General features: G+C 50.2%; 1 protein-coding gene across 4 annotated transcripts in view; it reads left to right on the forward strand.

Moving 5' to 3' along the window:
- Positions 1-3,719: 3,719 nt before the first annotated feature.
- CD6 (CD6 molecule) overlaps positions 3,720-20,579 on the forward strand; it is a 38,014-nt gene continuing 21,154 nt past the window's right edge. For all 4 annotated transcript variants that reach the window (XM_047693669.1, XM_047693670.1, XM_047693672.1 and 1 more), the window contains exon 1: positions 3,720-3,942. In XM_047693669.1, the coding sequence (XP_047549625.1) occupies positions 3,882-3,942 (61 nt within the window). In that variant the 5' untranslated portion in view covers positions 3,720-3,881. The remainder of the gene's footprint in view (positions 3,943-20,579) is intronic.

Below are 20,579 nucleotides of genomic sequence, written 5' to 3' on the forward strand. Positions count from 1 at the left end.
ACCTTGTTCCATCCTCTATGTCTCTTAATTTCTGCTTCATAGTCTTCTCTTAGACACTTCTTTGTCACTCTGTGCGGCATTCTGGGAGAGTTCTTCAGACCTACTGTACAGCTCACTAGTTTTCTCTTCTACTATGTTAATCTGCTGCTTAATCTGTCCATTGGATTGCTAGTTTTGAAGATTATATTTTTCATTTATAGAAGTTTTTTTTTTTTTCTAAATCTTCCTGGTCACTTAGTTCCTTATCTATAGTCTCTTGTTCCTTATCTGCAGCCTCAATTACCAACTTTATTTTTTTAAGCATATGAAACATCCTTATTTTATATTATGTGTACTGTAAGTCCAGTAGCCAAAGTTGTTTGATGGCCTGGATCTGTTGCTTACTGCTTTGTGCAATTTTCACTTACAGTGCCTTGTTGTGATGGTTACTTTTATGTGTTAGTTTGACTGATCTGTGGGGTGCCCAGATATCTGGTTAAACATTATTCTGGGTGTGTTTGTGAGGGGCTTTCAAAGTGAGATTAGCTTTGAATCAAAAGGCTGGGTAAAGCAGATTGCTCTCCCTGCTGTGGATGTGCTTTGTTCACTGAAGGTCTGAATAGAATAAAAAGGAGTAAGAAAGAATTCTCTCTCTCTGCCCATCTTCTTGTTAACACCAGTATTCCCCCTGCATATCAACTTACACTCTCACTGGAAACTACCATTTGTTTTCCTGGTTCTCAGGCCTCTGGACCTATACTGAAATGATACCACCAACTCTCCTGAGTTTCCAGCTTGCCAAATGAGATCTTGGGACTTCATTTCCAAAATCACTTGAGACAATCCCTTTAATATATTTCATATGGGGGCTCCATGGGGGTTCAGTTGGTTGAGCATCTGACTCTTGGTTTTGGCTCAGGTCATGATCTCATGGGTCATGGGATTGAGCCCTGTGTCAGACTCTGTGCTCAGTGGGGAATCTGCTTGAAGATTCTCTCCCTCCACCCCTCCCCAACACACACACACACACACACACACACACACACTCTCTCTCTCTCTCTCTCTCTCTCTCTCTCTCTCTCTCTCTCTCAAATGAATAAATCTTTTTTTTAATTTCACATAAATTCCATTAATTCTGTTTCTCTGAAAAACCCTAATTAATACACTTATGTCCTGTATTTTATTCTTTCTTTCTTTCTTTCTTTCTTTCTTTCTTTCTTTCTTTCTTTCTTTCTTCCTGTACAAGTGAGCTTATATTCCTGGGAACTTTCCTGTGGGAATTATTTGAGGCATAAGTTTAAGGTGAGTTACTTTACTTCAGAGAGGATTTCTGCATTTGTTTATGCAAAGTGCCCTGGGAACTGCTATCTGCTTTATTTATTATTTTTTTTTTTAGATTTTATTTATTTGACAGGGAGAGACAGCAAGAGAGGGAATACAAGCAGGGGGGCAGTGGGGGAGGGAGAAGCAGGCTTCCTACTGAGCAGGGAGCCTGATGCAGGGCTTGATCCCAAGACCCTGGGATCATGACCCAAGCCAAAGGCAGATAATGAATGAGCCATCCAGGCTCCCCATGCTATCTGCTTTAAATTCTCCTGTTGTTCTTTGTGGTGGTGGTGGTGGTGGTGTTTCTGGCTCACAAGGGCTGTGAATTCCCTCTCAGACCCAGTTGCAGGTGGATTTGTGGTTAAGAGCATTTAGGGTTAGCATTCTTTTTTCCTTCCACTCAGAGTCAATGCTGAGCCAAGCACATTCTCTGTCTGATCCCTTTGAGAGTTTTTTTCTTTCTTCATTCATTCACTGTGGGTGTTGTTTTTCACTGTTTTGCTGCAGGAGGTAGGCCTCTGATTTTGCTTTTCATTTGCTTGGGCTCTAGGTTTTGTCTCATTACACTGAAAACCTTGGCCACCTGTGATCAGCAGACACCTCAGCACAACCTCTGCTTCTGCTCTCAATGATCTCTTTGGATTTGTGCTTTCCTGTTCTTTTAGGCTCTGATAATTATCATTACTTTCTTGCCACCTCAACCTTGCATTTCTAAAAATTTTTACAATATTTTTGTCCCCCTCCCCACTCTTTTTTGTGTGTTTTGTATCAGGAGAACTTTCAGTATATGCTGCTTATCATATTGTCAGAAATGGAAGCCTAGCTATCCTCTCCAGCCCATTTAGCTGTGTTCTCTTACACCGACCTGTGATTTGGTCACCTGGGTTTGTGAACGCCATGCTCCTCGAGGGCATGGATACCGTCTCCTGTCTTCACCTTCCACAGAGCCCATACCAGAGTTCCCCACACCAAAGTCTCCCCTAAGCATCAGTTGAATGGAGGTGAATCCAGGGGATGGAGGTCCCCATCAGCGGCTTGTGCTACCAGTGACCTTCCACAAGAGGGCAGCCTCCACTGGTGCCAGAGTTAGGTTCACCCCACAGGTCTGGGCCAGGTTTAAGGCAGAGGGGCTTAGCTCTCTGTGGCTCCCAAACCTGCAACATCAGATGGCCCCTTGGACTGGGACTCAATGAAGAAATCCTCCCCATTCCACAGATGGGGAAATGAAGTCAAACGGGGAGGAAGCAAGTGTCAGGCCAGGACAGGTAAAGCTGAGATGAGGTCCAATAGGGAAAGGCCAGGACGGAACCAGTCTCCTCTGGACTCAATTTCTTTGAGGGTCCTGCTTATACAACCAAACTAAGTTATCTGTCCCTTCATTCACTCAGCAACATTCATGCAGCATCTATGGTGTGCCTCACAAGGAGTACAGTGGTAAATTAAACATACCAGGGGCACCTGGGTGGCTCAGTCTGTTGAGCGTCCAACTCTTGGTTTTGGGCTCAGGTCATGATCTCAGGGTTGTAAGATCGAGCCCTGACTCGGGCTGCATGCTCAGTGCAGAGTCTGCTTGGGATTTTCTCCCTCTCCTTCTGCCTCTCCTCCCAAAATAAATAAATAAATAAAACCTTTAAAAAAAAACCTTTAAAACCTTTAAAAAAACAAATAAAACCTTTAAAAAATAAAAACCCACACAGCATCCACAGCAGACCAACTGAACAACTCAACGTTTCCCCAGCAGCCTGGCCTTTTGCTCCTGCTGTTCCTTCTGGCCCTTCCAGAGGCCTTCCACCACCTCTGTCTGTTGAAACACTGCTCATCCTTCCTAGACCAGCCCCCATGCCTGAGGAATGAACACCCAGCCCAATGCTCACCAATGGGGGGGTCCTATTGTCTCCTGTGTCTTCTCAGGGGACACCTCCAGCCTGTAAGGAGATGGGGACCAACCATCTCTCAGGTCTTCTCCACTTACAATTCTCTTAAGGGAATCTGAGGCTTTCTCTTCTCAAAAGTACAAGACCACACCCTCCTGCCCAGCCATTAACACACCCAAGGGTGAAAGTTAAGTCTTGGGGTTTTATCCCAGAAGAGCTGGATTTCCGGGGACCAGGAAAGGCCTTGGGTCATGTGTCCCCTCTTCCCACATGTATTGATTGAGCATCTACTATGAATCAGGTCTCCAGAAAGGAAGCATGCTCTCACTTCCCTTTTCCTTAGGAGACACTAGGAAGAAATGTGTGTGTGTATGTGTATGTGTGTCCTACTCTGTGACTCCTGGGCTCAGCCAGGCTGGGTGGGCTCACAGTAGAGGCAGCTGGGCTCTCCCTCTCAGCCCCTGTGATACCAGCCTGGCTTCCTGGAGACCAAAACCACAAGTAGAGCGCAGAGGCGTGAGAGACACTCACAGGCTGGGTTTGGTCTCATACGTGCAAAGGAGTGCTCTCTGTCTTGCAGACAGAAAGTTATAAACAGGAGCAGCAAAGGTCCGGGCGGGTACGAGGAGCTCATAGCAGCCACATCCCCCTCCGGACCCCAGGATGGCCCTTCCTGTGGGCAGGCACTCATAGCAGTCAGAGATGGCACCAGACATGTGGTTCTTCTCCGTGATCGTTGGATTGCTGACAGCAGCCCTCTCAGGTAGGGCCCCTTTTCCCACCCCTGCCACCCGTGCTGGAGGATCTGGGTCCTGGCCTCTTGGCCCCCTTGCTGGTCATTTTCTCACTCACATTTTTAGCCTTCTAGCCAAGACTGTCCCAGGAAGGCCCCAGCTCTGGCAATGGCGACTGGGACCTGGAGAGGGTCCAGGAAACTCCCGGAGGGGCCAGGGCTATGCCTGGACAGTGCTAGGAGACTCCCAGGCATGAGATGGTGTGGGCAGCAGAAGTGGTGTCTCCACAGAGGGCCCCAGGGTCTGAGGAGGGAGACGTCTCCCACCAGAGATTTGGGAACTCCCCCAGCCCTATTTCTTGGCAACTCTCAGTAGGGAGCAGACTGCCTTTCAGAGAAGTAGGACCACTGGTGATTGTATTCTCAACCCTGAAGTTGAGGCTCTCGACTCACTAGGCTTCTACCATTCACAGTAGAGCTGTCCAGAAACAGAACTCAGGGAAGCCAATGGACATTAAGGACAGCCAATGGCTCCAGTGCAGCCAGAGTAGGGGTAGTTTAGGGCAAAAATGAACAGGATAGCTCTTCCTCCCCCATCCTGAGCTCCTCCTGGGTGCCAAGGCCCTTTGCAATCTGGGCTGGGACATCAGGTGGCCAGAAAATTCAGGGGCTGGCTGTGCTCATTGGAGGCTGTTGGCCTCTCTGGGGTCCAGTCTGGCCGGAACTGAGCAGGGGCCCATCCTGCCTCTGTTAGAACCTTGCATTTTGGGGACAGAGGGAATGCATGGAAATAGAATTCTGGACCCAGGAATCTGGGCCCACCTGGCAGTGGAGATACCAAGTGTTTTCACTTTGCTTTCAGAAGGAGACCCAGAGAGTCCCCGTCGGGTGGGGCACCCAAGTTGACTAGGAGAATGGGGAGAACTGGGGAGCTTTTTAGGGTGCGGGCAGCTCTTCTCTCTACCTCTATCTAGAGGCATGAGCTCCTGACCCCACACTGATTCAGGGAAAGCCATTTCACTGTGGGAGCGGGAACATGTGAGCCTTTGGCTCCATGTGGGGTGGCTTGGCTTTGGCTCTGCCAAGAGCACCTGGAACTCAACCACCTTCTGCCCCGAGCTAAGACAGACAGATGGTCAGAGGGGCGTCCATCCTTCTCCACCTCCATCACTGCCACCCTCTGTCCTTTTCTATGAGCCCCAGCCACCAGCTTTGGCTCAGAATGAAGTCTGGGACCAAGGGGTCTGCTGCCAGAGCCCCGGGGAACTGGCCTTGAGTGGTGCCTGACAGCAGGTGGGAACCCAGGGCCCCCACAGAGCTCAGAAGAGTGAGATGAAGGGTCTCCTGGAGGCACGGTCCCTAACCCCCAGTCCTTTACGTCCCTTCCTCACACTCCTGCCTGGTCCACCCCACTCTCTGTACGGACATTTACTTCATGTTTCTGAAACTACGTTTATAGTCAATGGCCTTCCTTGTTACTAACAAGTGTTGAGAGGAAACTTTATGTCACTACTGTAAGTGGAAAACTGACATCATATGTCATAAGTAAGAGGTGAAGGTAAACATAAAAATAAATGGGGATGGAAACCAATTTCTATTACGTGCTAGCAAAAAGTTAAAAGGATGCAAAGACCCCGAAGCCTGAAGCCTACACCTGAGCTCCCTGTTGAAGGGGACATGGGGGACAACGATAGAGATACCCTGTCCCCAAACTGTCATTTTCTTCTTTACTTTCCAGGGGGACTGATAGCATTTGGAGCAGGGAGGAGCCTCCCTACCATGAGATTTCATTGCACTAAATGCTGCTTCTTTAAAGTCTCTGAAGGGTCCCCGGTGGTGTGTGTCTCCTGCTGGGAACTACAGCCTGGCAGGAAGGACCGGGAAGGCAGGACCCTGTGCTCCAGAGCCTGGGGAATGGGGCAGGGAATGCCACGGCAGGCCTCCCGCCTGCCCGGGCAGTCCTTCCCCTCCACCCAGGTCCAACAGGCCCCCAACCCCAGCGGAATCCAGCCCTCGGCGGGCAAGGTGGACCCCAGATCTGCTTGTGGGGTTCCCCCTGGCGAAATCAGTGTGTTGGGCAGATCAGGTTGCCTAAAGGAAGCAAGGGCTTCCCAGGAGTGAAAAAAAAAAGGAAAGAAAAACAACGGAGAAGAGGGAGGAAAGGGAGCTGGGAGAATGAGGCTCAAGAAGGAGTCCCAGGGCCTCCACCTCGAGAGCTGTGGGCCCTGGGAGGGTTATCCTGGACCTCCGGGCCCTGGCAGACCCGGTCATTGCCTCTCCTTGCCTGCTCTCCTTTGCAGTACCAGTGCCAGGCTCCATCCAGGGCCTCACGACAGCTATTTCTTGGGCCAGGCTGGCCTAGATTCTGGGCTGTTCTCTCCTCAGGCTCGGGTGTGTGCTGACTGATGAATGATGTGGGGTTGGGGGGACCACATTGTCTCATTCTGCTGGTGCTCCCTGGAGGCCTGGGTCCAGGACCAGTTTGTCTCCCTACCCTCCAGGTTTGTGCATCCATTTCCTGATCAGCCAACTGGGGAAAAGGGGCAGAAAGAGCGAACTTGAAGCCCTTGGTTAGGGAGGACAGGGTGGGGTCAGGAGACCGGGGCATTGCCTGGGCCTGGCCTCTAATTCACCATGCGTTCTTCTCTGATCTGGTTTTTGTACCAGTGAAATGGGTTGCTTGGGGTAGAAAACTGCTAAGGGCTCATCAGATCTGACATTCTGTGTGTGAAATAGTAACAAATAACCAGACCTTTCCTCTGAGGGCCATGCTGAGGTTGGTGACTCTAATTCCATCTGAACCGTGGTCGGTGAGGTCCTTGGGGGCCGCTGTTGGGCACTAGGAAGGCCATTTGTGACTACTTTAAAAGTTTCTTGAACAATCAAATTTTTAAAAATCTGGCTTTTTCCTTAACTTGCAAATTCACGATCCGAAACTCATTTTTATTTATAAGTCCGGTAATTTTTAACAGTGACTCTCAGGGAGCCTTTGATTAATATTTCAGCAGATCAGTTCGAACGGAATAAACGTCCTTAAATAATAAATACCGCTCACAAAGGCAGCTAATTAAGTGCCCTTAGATCTGTGATATCCCGTACAGCGACCAACAGATTACGCATTTGGGAAACACGGTAGTCCGAGTGAACAAGGGTTGGGAAGGTGACATACAGAGCAGATTTTGAAGCTGTGTTCAAAAAAAAAACCTCAAGTGTGTCATTAATAACTTATTTATGCATTACGTGTTGAAACGATATTTTGCATAGGTTGCGTTAAACACATTTTATCATTAAAATTCAGTTTGCCTTCTCCTTTTTGACTTGTAAAATACATGGCCACTAGAAAATTGTAAATGGCCTATGTGGCTTGTGGTTATGTTTCTACTGGAGAGCACTGCCTTAGATCGTCTGAACTGCATTTGCCAATTTAATGAATCTGATTCTCCTATAAATGCTGCAAATACCTCCAAGAAACAAGCCTTTTCTAAGGATTTCAGGGAATACTTTCTGATCTAAAAAACTGACGTTTAAACAGAGTGAATATTAAGTTCTCTTAAGTGTTCTAATGTTTACAGACATTGCCAAATTTTCTTAAATTTTTAAATTAAAATTTCAACCGAGGTCAATTACTCGGTCACACACACATGAGAAATGCCAGCCATCAAGTGCTGTTTACCAGGGCTCCACGCAATTGATCTGACACTGAGCATGAATGTGTAATTACTAGGGGTTTTCATGTACTTCCACCACCTTTATTTTTAAAATCGAATCTTCTTAGGCTTCAAAGCCACTTACCGTGGAGAAAAGATTTGTCTCATAGCCGTTAACTTGGCTGATCGCCAGCCGATGGGAGTGTCTCTATCACTGTGGACTGCCTTGAGGTCAGCTTTTTTATTGTTTTGCCCTAATGTAAGAAATAATTCCCATGTGCAGTTGACGGGTGTACATGGTGCTTCTGGATAGCCTCTGCCCTCGGCTCGGGCTGGTCCCTCAACCCATGACCTCTGGACCCAAGTTCTACAGACCTAATTCTCAATGTCCCCCGTGTCCAACTCAAGGGGCTTGACCACTTGATTGGGTTAAATGAAACAAATGTGTTTACGACTCTCTTCTTCCATCCTTTCACTTCTTTCCCTGCTGGCAAGACTGCAACTGACAGATGTGTAAATAATGTATGACCGGCGTTTGTATATTTCTTCCTGCTCAGTCTGGATCTCTGGTCCCAAGTCAATAACTGGCAGGGGCATTAGCTTAGCAGTCACCACCGTGGTGATGTGGGATGAGGCAGCTCCTGGGGTACTGTGGGTTATTACAGAGGGATCTAGAGCGAGTAAGAAACACAGTCCACAGACTCCCTCGTTTCCTTTGTATTGATCGAGGCCCGCTCTGAGCCAGCCTCACTTTCTGATAGGAAAGCTCAGGAATTAAGTTGGGCCCCCAGCTGTTGGATTCCAAGCCTGAAGCATCAGCCGTCTTCTTGGAGACAGAGAGGGATTCAGCTAACTGAGGCTCTGGGGCAGGGGCTTGGAAGAAAAGACCAGGCTTCCTCAACAGCCATGAAACCATCAACCACCACCCATGTCATGCTAAGCCCTGCACTGGGTCTGGAATCCCCAGGCCCACCTCCTGTCTGCTCACTGTGTTCCCCAGACCCTCCATCCCACCCTCAGCACTATCTCCCACCTACCAACCCCGACCCTCCAGGGCCAGGGCAACCAGAGCTACTAAGGGCAGCACTTCCTGGGGGCCCTCGTTCCTGCCCCTTCCCAGTATTTTCGAATTGCCATCTGACAATTTACTTAATACTTTTAATACTTTTAATTGTTTTTTAAAGTGTAAATACGCTCATTTTTAGAGAAAACTTCATGTTGCTCCCTTAAAGATAAAGCCATTGTACATCACCTTCACGGTAGTAATGGTGAAAATAAATGTTATGGAAACAAAACAATGTCACTAAATTCAGACGTGTGGCTGCTTTCCCTTTGCTCAAACGGGAGGGTTTCTAGATGTCAGGCATTATGGACAAGTGCCCTGGGAGATTTTCTCCTCCAAATACTCAGAATGGCTGAAAAGGAAATACAGGGCATAACTTCCTTCATGTTGCTAACATAAGACCAGGTCAGCGACCACCTAAACCATTTCTCAAACCTTTGTGCGTGTGCCTCACACCTTGGAAACACGGATCCAGAGAAAGGACAATGGGGCTAGACAGTCTGTTCCCCTTACCAGACACAGCCCAGGGAAGCCTTCTGTTCACCTTCCCAGGGGACAACACCCTGGACACGGGGGCCCCATATCAGGCTGTCCCCAGGCCCCCTAGGCAGCCCCTGGATTCTTGGTGAGCTTTGAAGTCAGGGAGGGTGCCCAGACTCACGTCCCCCAATTCAGCTCTGGGAACTGAGCCCCTGCAGCATGGGGAGAAGGAACCTGGAGGACAGGTGAGGTGGGGGTGGATTCTTAGAACTCACTCTTGCTCTCAATTGCTGGGTAATCTTGGGCAGGCTCATTCCTTTCTCTGGCCCTACTTTCTTCATTGAACACTAAACACCCAGCCGAAAAATCCTTGTACTCTGTGTCTGTTCCTCAAGGCTTTTACCATTTATGGGCAGGGCAGTGGAGATCCGGCTGTTAGAAACCAGTCCGTGGGGCTGTCTGGGTGGCTCAGTTGGTTAAGCATCTGCCTTCTGCTCAGGTCATGATCTCTGGGTCTTAAGATAGAGCCACACGTCTTCCTGCTCCTCAGGGAGTCTACGTCTCTCTCTCTCTTCCTCTGCAACTCCCCTCTGCTCATTCTCTTTCTCTCAAATAAATAAAATCTTTTAAAAAGGAAGGAAGGAAGGAACGAACGAACCAGCCGTTTTGGCACAACATGGTAACCCCAGCCTGCATGGAGGCTGCATTTGCCACATGGAGTCAAGGACCCTGGAATCCATCAGATTTGGGTTCTCAGTCCCAGCTCTGTGTGACCCAGGGTTGATTTCTAGCTTCTGTCTGCCTGCCGGCTGCAGATAAAAACACCCACCTCGGGGGACCTGGGGGCTCAATTAGTTAAAATCCGCCTTCAGCTTGGGTCATGATCTCAGGGTCCTGGGATCAAGCCCCGTGTGGGGCTCCCTGCTCAGTGGGGAGTCTGCTTCTCCCTCTCCCTCTGCTCCTCACCATGGTATGAAAGTTAATTTAGATAATGCGTCGGAAAGCGCCCAAACATAGCAGGGCTTTAAAATGTTAGCTTATAAATGCTACAGAGCAAGGAAAAGGCTCTTGCGTATGTGAATACAGGATTTAGTGGTTAACACGCAGTTTGCAGGGCTAGCTCATTTACCCACATCACAACCCCATGTTTAGATGAGGAAAGGAGGGGCTCTCAGGGCTGAGACTGGCCCAAAAGTCTATAGCTCGTATCTGGACTTCAGCTTACATGTCCCGACTAGCAGCTCTGAGTCTTTCCTAACAAGGAGTGGCCTGGCTTGTCTCGGGGCTGGCTGCCCTTGGGGCTCCATGCAAATATGAGGCATCTCCCCCAGCTACTACGGCCCCCCACTTGCAGCCGGGGGGGCCTCTGAGGTCCCCTGGAAGGCTTCTTGGGGACAAATGGGGTCAAATGGGGCTGTTCTTACCAAGGCCCAGCCCTCACAGGGTCTGCTGGGCACCTACCCTGCCTACCTGGGCCAGAAATGAATGAGACCATAGCTAGAGAGGTGCCATGAGCCCCGGGAAAGCCTGCCCTGCAGGAAGCTCCATCTAGGTCCATTTATTGAGCACCTGCTGTATGCCAGGCCCCATTCGACAGTGAGATATGAGATATGAAGGTTTGCCCTTGAACACTTGAAGTGTCGTGAGGAAGACCATAAAACACCCAAGGGTCAGCCTGGGATAGGTGCGGCGACAGGTACAATCCAATGACAGCTATAAGCACCACCCACTGCAGGGCACTCTCCATTCTCGGAGCAGCAGCTAAGCTGAGCCCATCCCGCCCTGACATTGGGGCAATCACCCCATTTTACAGGTGGGTCAACCAAGGCTCAGAAATTTATGTATTTTGTCCCAGGCTGATGGCCGATGTGGAGTTTAAATCCAGGTCCGTAGGTCTCCAAAACCCACATTCTCCATCATGGGGCTACACTGCCTTCAGGAGCTGGGAGTCCAAGGAGGGAGAGCTCAGGCCTCCTGGAGACACAGGGTGACTTCCCAGATAGGGAACACGGATGTCTCAGGGGGCTAGACAGATGGAGAAGGACGGCACAAAGACAGAAATGAGAGCACGCAGAAACTGCTGGGGTCTGAGTGAATGTATATCGGTTAGTTAGCTGTGTTTCATCAACACGAACTTCCTGGTTTTGGTCATTTACTCTAGTTAGTTACCTAATATGTCACTATCAGGCGAGGCCGGCCAATAGGTACATGGGCCTTCTCTGTGCTGTTTTGCAGCTTCTTGTGAGTCAAGTTCAAGAGGGGAGAAAAGCATTCCAGGCAGAAGGGCTGATTTGAGTAGAAGCCTGGAGGTCCAACAGGCAAGGCGAAAGTGTAGCAGGGCTGGCTGCAGGGAGGGTTTGACCAGCCCGCCCCGCTGGTCCCGTAGGGCCTGTTTTCTTCCTCCTGACTCATCCGCACTGCTGTGTGAGGAAGCTTCGAAGAGCTAAACTCATGAGAATGCCAAGCACGGTGACCGGCGCACAGAAATTACACACATAAACTATACCTTTCAAGAGGTTTGCTGGGCGATCATAGGGGTAATGGCCTCCTGGGCCACACTCTGTAAATTCATAAGTATCTCTTCGTGCAGCCCTATGACATGTGAGTCGTTACCTCCATTTTACTGAGGGAGTCACAGAGGCCCAGAGAGGTGAAGTGACTTTTCCTAGATCACACAGCTAATAGATGCCCAGCTGGTAGATGGTTAACCGGACCTTATGACTCCTAATCCATGTTCTTTCCCAGCCCTGGAAAATAGGCAGGGTTTGGGCCATGGACCCCATTCACCTTAAGATTTCTCAGGAAAGTTCTCTGCATTCTCTGGAGGCTTTCATCTCACCCACTGCGCACTGGGCTGTCATGGAACTGGGATAAAAACAAACAAACGAACAAAAAACCTTGAAGCTACTCTTGAGTCAGAAATCACTTCCTGGATGAATATCCTCTCTGAGCCTCAGTTTCCCCAGCTGTAAAACAGGGTTGATGGAAACCTCCAGAACCCAGATCTGAGATGAGGCTCCATGAGCCATTGGCCATGAGGTAATTGGGGGGAAATCTGGGGCTCCTTGGGGGTATTGAAAAGCCCCACGGCCATAACTGCTGCTGGGCCTGGGGCCACGGTAAGAGCTCACGGGGACAGCAGAGAAAGACGAGAGGGAAGCCCCAGTTTCCGCCCACCATTTTGTAGATTTCTGTGGCCTGAATGCCTTCTGCCAGAAAATGGCCGCCAAGAGAGCCTCCGAGAGGTGAGCCTCAGGAAGGAGGCAGCATGGAGGGGCTGTGAGAGCCCTGGGGAGACACAGACTGGGATCCCATTATAGGAAAGTGACCCCCTGGCTTTTCCCTGGCCTCCACCTGTGTTAGGAGGTGGTCGGGCACATTAGGAGGTCCACCCTGTGTTCCAGGCTTCCCCCAACCACTCCATCATAGCCAAGCTGGTCTGGGCTCTCCCAGCAGTCCTGGCAGATGCCCAGGGCACTTATGCTGGGGGCCACAGGCAGGCTGTGTGGGCAAGGAGCTTACACATGTCTTGGGGATCTCACCTGAGCACCCCACCTTTAATTTGGAAGTCACCTGCGGAGCCCTGAGCGAGGGAGGACACAGAGAAGTCACTCTGTCCTCACAGCTCTGCACAAAGCCCAGCACAGCTTTGGCCTTTATAGAAGCACATTTTATAGAAGCACTAACTGGTGCTCAGAGAGCTCCAGCCATGTCAGAAGTGGGACCAGAGTCACGTTCTGGTCACGGCCCACCCTCCCACCACCCCACTGCCTCTTTCTAAATGGAGCTTAGGGGAAGGATTTTATCCACGCTTTAGTATGAATTTTGGTAGCATGCTTACCTTGCCTGGGAGGAGTGCACGGGAGCTGGGTTGGGCCGCGGACAGAGGTGGGAAACCATGACCCCGACTGGAAGGAAGTCCATCCTCCACTCTGCACCCGGAGATTCATTTTCCCCTCCTTCCATCGGCTGAACTAAAGTAAAGGCACTCTCCAAACGAATCAAACTCCTTGGAGAAATGTGCCACACTCTCCAGACAGGATGCTAGAAATATCATGACAGTATCTGGGTTGGAAGAAACCCCAGAGGGCTGCCAGTCATCGACTCCTCTTTGTCAGAGGAGAAAAACAAGGTGCAGAGTGCAGGGTTGGGGGGGAGTGAGGACGACACACCCAAGGTCACAGAGCCAGAGCTGGGGTGGGCAGCCTGGTGGGCAGGGGCGGTTTTGGGGGAGGGGGTTCCTGTGCTCTCGCTGCCTCAGGCTGTGGTCCACTATGGTCTGAGGTGAGCGCAGGTGACCTGGGCTCTGAGATGTCAGCTTGGTGAGGCAAGGAGCTGGCTTCCTACACCCACTCTTCCTGCACACCTCGATGGCAACCCGTCCTCAGCCTCTGTCTTCTTTTTCTCTCTGTTTTTTTTTCTCCCCAACATTTTATTTCAAAATAATTTCAGACCAGCTGAGAAGTTGCAAGTTCCATATGCTCGTCACTCAGATTCCCCAACTGTTAACATTTTACCACAATTGCTTTACATTTTCTCAGCCTACCCGTTTTTTGGGTCTGTCTGTCTCTTACTCTTGGCCTGAATTCTTTGGGAGTAGGTTGTAGACATAAGGCCCCTTTCTCCTAAATACTTCCATCTGTCTTTTTTTTAAAAAAAGGACAGTCTCTCATCTAACTGCAATACACATGTCAAAATAGGGTAGTTGACATCAATACAACATTAATAGATAATCCACAGACCTTTTTCAGATTTTTCCAATTGTCCCAATAATGACCATTGAGGCAAAAGAAAATTCTAGTTGGTGTACCATGCTTTATTCTTGTCTTTCTTTATTTTCCTTTAACCTAGACCATTTTCTCAGATTTTCTTTCTCTTTCATGACATTGATCCTTTTAAAGAGTATAGACCAGTTACTCCTTTTTTTTTTTTTTTAAGATTTTATCCATTTATTTGGGAGAGAGTATACATGCGGGGGCAGGGGGTGGGGAAGCAGAGGGAGAAGCAGACTCCCTGCTCAGCAGGGAGCCAAACACAGGGCTGGATCCTAGGACCCTGGGATCATGATCTGAACCAAAGGCAGAAGCTTAACGACTCAGCCACCCAGGCGCCCCAATAGTCCAGTTAATCTGTGTAATATCCCTAGTCATATTTGGTTTGATGGTTCCTCATGATTAGTCATGCCTCCTGTGACAGGAATAGCACAGACGCGCTCAGCGTTCTTCTCACTGTGCTGTATCAAGAGGCACGCCGAATCAGCTTGTCCCATCTTGGTGTTCTAATTTTGAGTGCTTGGCTAAGGAGATGTCTGCTAGGTGAAGCGACTCTTTTCTCCTTTGTAACACATATATCTTGTGGGCACATTCTTTAAGACTATGTAAAAATTTTAGCCCCCCCTGCAGACTTTTACCCACTAGTTGTAACATGATGGGTGATTCTGGCCTGAGCTGGTTATTATCACCACCATTTCTGGATGGTGATGTTAGATCTCCATCACTCCTAATACAAGTTTAGTCGCTGACTTGGCTTGCTTTGCTGATTCAGGAGTAGGAGCCAACTGGCTCAGTGCTTGGAAGGCTGGAGCTGATGAGGCCCCTCAGGTCGAGCCTCTAGTGGCCGCCATCTTGCCCGGCCTCAGACACTGGAGCTTGATTCACTCCTCTCTGCTCCCAGGGCCATTCTCTCCCCACCTACAATTCCTGCCATTGATTTGTTGAGCTCCAGCTCCACGTGGGGCAGCATTTTCAGCCACTAAAGATACAGGACAAAGCCTCAGACTTCAAGGATCTTCTATTCTAGTGGGGAAAACCGAGAAATGAGCAAGCATGGTTTAAACCAGTATCATATCGGGGCACCTGGGTGGCTCAGTGGGTTAAAGCCGCTGCCTTCAGCTCAGGTCATGATCCCAGGGTCCTGGGGTCGAGCCCTGCATCGGGCTCTCTGCTCAGCGGGAAGCCTGCTTCCCCTTCTCTCTGCCTGCCTTTCTGCCTACTTGAGATCTCTCTCTCTCTGTCAAATAAGTAAATAAAATCTTAAAAAAAAAAACTGTATCATATCAGAGAGAGATATGCAGCAAGGGAAATAAAGCAAGGCAGACCGAGAGTGAGTGGGATGGGGGTCCCCATAAGGCTTCTGGGAGGCATTTGAGCAGAGATGTGAGTAATGAGATTAGTCTGGAATCCCGAGAGATGGAGAGATCCAGCAGAAGGACCTTCCAGGTGGAGAGAACACAGGCATGGAGGCCCTGAAGTGGAACGGCTGGTTGATGGGCATGCGGGACGAGATTGCAGAGAGGGAGGGAGAGCAGAGGGGATGGAGGTGGACAGGCTGCTGGTGTCGGCGAACACAGAGCACATAGAGGCTTGGAATGAACCCGCGGGAAATGGGAAATCATTGGAGAGTTTTAGGTATCAAAGGACGTGATCTGATTCACCTTTATGCATATACAATTATTGAACGACCTTTGTCTATGATCAACTCCATATTTCAGCCTAAGTCAGTTTATTTAAGCCTAGAAACCTTCTATCACCATTGTACGGCTCCAACAAATATTACTTCAGTAAATAGAATATGTCCATATAAACAAAATACTGGAAACACGGTGGTGTCGAAGAGCCTGCTCCCCAAGCCTGGGCCACTCTCCCCTTGCACAGGGTGTTGGGTGTTCAAAGCTGAGCTGCACCAGCCCGGACTTGATACCCCAAGCCCTGGAGAGCTGCAAAAGGATGAAGCCGCTTGCCGTGGGATTCAGTGCTATTTATTAACCCATTTAAGTTGTCTGGTTTGGGAAACAAGGCGCTGGTGGCAGGGTCGGGTCAGGGCAGGGGCAGTGGGGACAGAAGGGGCAGTGCTGTGACAGGGGGAAGGGCAGTCCATGGAGGACCCCCAAACCAGGAGCAGGCAGAGGCCAGAGAGCTTCCTCCCATTCCAGCAGTCAGCCCGCAGCTGGCCCATTTTAGCCTGGAGAAACTGAGGCCCCCGAAAGGGGCAGGGATGTCCCTAAGGTCCTAATAAAGGCTGGTCTCAATTCCCCCATCTTCCCTTGTGCTCCCACCCGATTCCAGCTGAAAATTCACACCCGCCGTACACACCCGTCATCCTGATTTTTTTTTTTTAGGATTATTTATTTATTTATTTGCCAGAGATCACAAGTAGGCAGAGAGGCAGGCAGAGAGAGAGTAAGGAAAGCATACTCCCAGGCCAGCAGAGAGCCCGATGCGGGGCTCGATCCGAGGACCCTGGGATCATGACCTGAGCCGAAGGCAGAGGCTTTAACCCACTGAGCCACCCAGGCGCCCCCGTCATACCTGATTGTAAAAATGTTCCCACAGCCACTTGTAAAGAGATCTCGCACAGCTCGGCCTCTCATTCTGGATGGCGGGAGTTTGCAAGTCCCCGGAGCGATGGGGGCGTTCAGTCCTGTCAGCCCGGGGGCGGGGGGTGTGGACGGGCATGGTGCTGGCCTCGAACCAGTGTCCGTCAGGGTGGCAGTGAGAACGTGGACGCTGGGGTCTGGCAGGCGAGTGTCTGATCCCAGGAGCCAGCACCTCCTCGGTGGCCCTGGGCAAGTTCCTGAAGCCTCCTGAGGGAGAACGGGTCCACCCGAATGCCAGCGCCTCCGTTCTTACACTCTGGGTGGACTTTACATCCTCCCCGAAGAGCCTCACAGGCCCCTTCCAGCCACCTGTCCGGTCTCAGGTCCAGCCACATCAGCATAAGCCACGAAAGTGGTCCCAGACGGCACTTGGGAGGTCAGAGTCCGGCCGTCTGAAGAGAAGGAGGGGTTCACGCATATGTCTTGCGAGTTCCCCTCTTCTCCCTCCCAGAATTCTCTAGACGCTCTCACGGGGTCTCCCCAACCCTTGCCTCTTGCAGGCAACCTTCGTCACAAGTGTGGGTGACTCCGTTTTCTAGAGCCACCGTAACTCAGTAGCACGGATCGGTGTGGGAGCAACAGAAAGGTATCGTCTCAATTCTGGAGGCTGAGAGTTCGAGATCAGGGCGTCCGCTGGGTTGGTTCCTTCTCAGGACTGTGAGGGAGTGTCTGTTCCTGGCCTCTCTGCTTGCTTCTGGTGACTTGCTGGTGTTCCTTGCATCCCTTGGCTTGTAGAAGCTCCATTCCGATCTCTGCCTTCTTCTTCACACGGCATTCTTCCTGTGTGCACACACCTGTGTCCACATTTCCCCTTTTCATGAGGACCCCAGTCCTGTCAGATTGGAGCCCACCCTAATGACCTTAGTTTAACTTGATTACCTCTGCGAAAGCCCTCTCTCCAAATAAAGTCACATTCTTAGGTATTGAGGTTAGGACTCCCACATATCTTTTTTGTGAGACACAACTCACTCCACAATTCAACCCAGCAGTGTGTGTGTGCGCGCGCACGCCTCAGGGGTAGGATTTCTGGGCCACGACTGTGGCAGTGTTTTCTAAAGTGGCTGTCCCGACTTTGCTTCCTCCAGCAATGTTCAGAGTCCCTGCTGACCTCCATTCTTAACACCCAGTGTTACCCCACTTCTTAATTATAGACAGTCTAGTGGATGTAAGATCATATCTCCCTGTGGCCTTGCTTTGCATTTGGCTGATGACTGTGAGGCTGGATACTTTCTACAAGTTTTAGGTCTTGTGTGTTTCCCTTTCCCTGAAATGCCTCTTCTGGCTGTTTGCCCATTTTTCTATTGCTTGCCTTTTCCTTATTGATTTATACACAAGCTTCTTTTTGGAGAAGGGTTTCCATTAGGAAAGGTAAGGAGAGGAGAAGAGGGAGGGGAAGTTAGGGCAACTTTCCTGGCCTTAAATTTGGAGGACTGACCCGCACAGTTACTCTTTCAGTAACTGTGAAACAGAAAACCACATCAGGTCCTCCAACTCTCTCTGGAATCCACGCAGCCAGGTACAACGCAGAATCTACAATGTTTGGATTTCAGAGAGGGGACACGGTACTTTGTAATGTCATGGCCAGAGTCTGGTCAGCCACTGGAACCAAATATGTTAATATTTCTGCAGCAAAATGTATGATTTTCCATACCACGTGGAGTAAACAAAGACTATGGGCACCTCGCATCCCGTGTCGCCGCCACCAGAGTTATGATAACACTTTTACTTTGAGGGTCTCTGGGGATTTTGAATAGCAGTAAGGGATTGTGCTTGCAAACCTGTGCCCCCTTTCTCTGCTAATCTCTTGGCTGTGCCATGAAGGTGATATTACCATCCCCATTTATGTGGAGAAAGACCACCGGAGCTCAGAGAGGTTAAGAAATCCAGATCCTGGTATGAAGGGAAAGAGATGGGATTTGAACACACATCAGTCTGACTCCAAAGCTCCCCCACCTCCAGTTTTGCTGTGCTGCCCCCCAACCATATGGGGGTGACTTCTTGGTTTCTCTGATCCCCAAGACTCTGGGGTTTGGAAACAGAGTTGCAAGCCAGAGGAATGGGTTGGGAGGGCGGAGTGCAGCTGGGAGTGAGTAGGTGCGAGATGAGCTGGCTGAGCCAGACCCTCACTCAGCCCAAAGCAGTGGGTGCTGGTGGCCCGAGCCTGGGATGCTCGCGTCAAACCTCTGCAAAACTTTCCAAGAATCCATCATACCTTGGTACTGATCAAACATTCAACCAGTCCTCTACTCATCCCCGATTAAAGTCTAGAGCCATGACACCATGCAGACAGGCACTGACTGGAGATCTTAGCCATCTCTGGGGCAGGGGGCTGAGGCTTCCCCCTATTAAAGTCAGGGCTCGAGCACCTTTGCAGAGAATGATGGGGAAGCCCCGTGATGCTAAGCAACGAGTGGTGTGCAGAGAGAGGAGGGTCGCTGCTGCTCCTCCTGACCCACTCACCTCTGGAAAGAGGCCAGTTAGGTCTCCCAGGTCGTCTAAGGCTTGGATAACTCTTTGTTTCCATCACTTTCTCATCCCTGCGAACTCCTACTCATCCTCTAAGACCCTTTCCAATTGTGCCCCCCTCTTTGGACTCAAAGTTATTTTCTCCCACCTCTACTTTTCCCAACGCCCTTTGCTCTGACCCCTGCAATAGCCATTATACTTGACTATAATCAGCTGTGAGGACATCTGTGTCCCCCACCACAGTGGGAAGCTTAGCACGGAGCCGGGCTGAGAGTGAGAATGAATAAAGGAATGAATGAATGCACGTTCTTGGTTAAGGGTTAAGATAGGCAGAAATGTGGGAGGTCTTATGAGCCACCTCAAAAAGCACCTTGCATGTGACTTGTGGAGGGGGACATGGGGCGACCGTGGTGTCTGGCAGGTAACAATGTGGGCTTGGACTTGGACCTGAAATCATACTCTGGTCCTAACCTGAAGTCACCTGCTTGGGAAACCCTGGTTCCTTCCTCAGAGGGGGCTGATGACTCCCAGCAGCTCTGGGGCCTGACATCAAGGTTCCCTTATCTTAGGGGGCTTTAGCCCACCTCCGAAAGTTCCAGCCCCGCCCCTAGGAGCGGGGGGATTTTCATCCCGTGCCCACACTTGAGCTTCATTCACCCAGAAACTGCTGCTCCAGCAGCTCTCAGAGACTCGAACCAGAGTCCCTCCAGAGAGCCAGTGGGTGGGGACAGGCCCCCTGGAAAACCCTGTGTGGCCCAGCAGGGTTTTGGCTTCCACTGAAACCCTGAAACCCAGCCCTGCCCCTTGCACAGGGGGCCGAGCTCTGGGGGATTTTATTCTTGAATTCTCCCTCGCTTAGCACACTAGTGCCTGTCCCGCCTCCAGGCCTCTGCTGGTGCTGGAGTTCCTACCCAGAATGCCCTTCTGCCTCCTCTCAGCAAGGCTGCCTGCAGTAGGGGAAAGAGAGAATATGGGGAGCAAACTTGGATTTGAATTCTGGGTCTGTCAAGTCCTAGCTTTGGAACCTTGGGCAGGGACCTCACAGGGCTGTCACAAGGATTCTGTACAACAATGTCTGTGAAACACGCAGCACAGAGGAAATCCTCAGTCACTGTGGGTCGGGTCGGCTCCCCCTGCCCCAGTGAAAAACCCCTTGACCATTAAGGCCTGGGCCACAGGTCGCCTCCCAGCAGTCACTTTCCGGACTCTCTCTCCTCTGGGTTCCTTGAGGACCCTTCATGCTGCCAGAGAGATAGGGGTTCAGCCAGTTCTTGGCACCTGGCTGGGCTCCAAGCTACAGGCTAGCCTGGGGCTCCCTCACTGCCGCCCCCTTCCCGCAGCAGACCCCAGAGCAGGTCTGGCCATGGCACGATCCCAGAACTGTGGGTGGAGGTGAGTCTCTACAGAGACTTCTATTAAAAATAACGGTAACTAGGATTTGTTGAGCATTTACTATACGTTATGCTTCCAAGGTCTATCCAAGTGGATACAGATCTAGTTCATGCTTTTAATTAAACAATCCGGTCTATGAATATAATACAGTATCTTTAATTATTTCCTGCTGGTGGGCTGTTAGATTAACTTTCTTTTTTAAAGATTTTTTATTTATTTATTTTAGAAAGAGAGTGCATGAGCT

This window comes from Lutra lutra, chromosome 10, assembly GCF_902655055.1.
Source record: "Lutra lutra chromosome 10, mLutLut1.2, whole genome shotgun sequence".
NCBI lineage: Eukaryota > Metazoa > Chordata > Mammalia > Carnivora > Mustelidae > Lutra > Lutra lutra.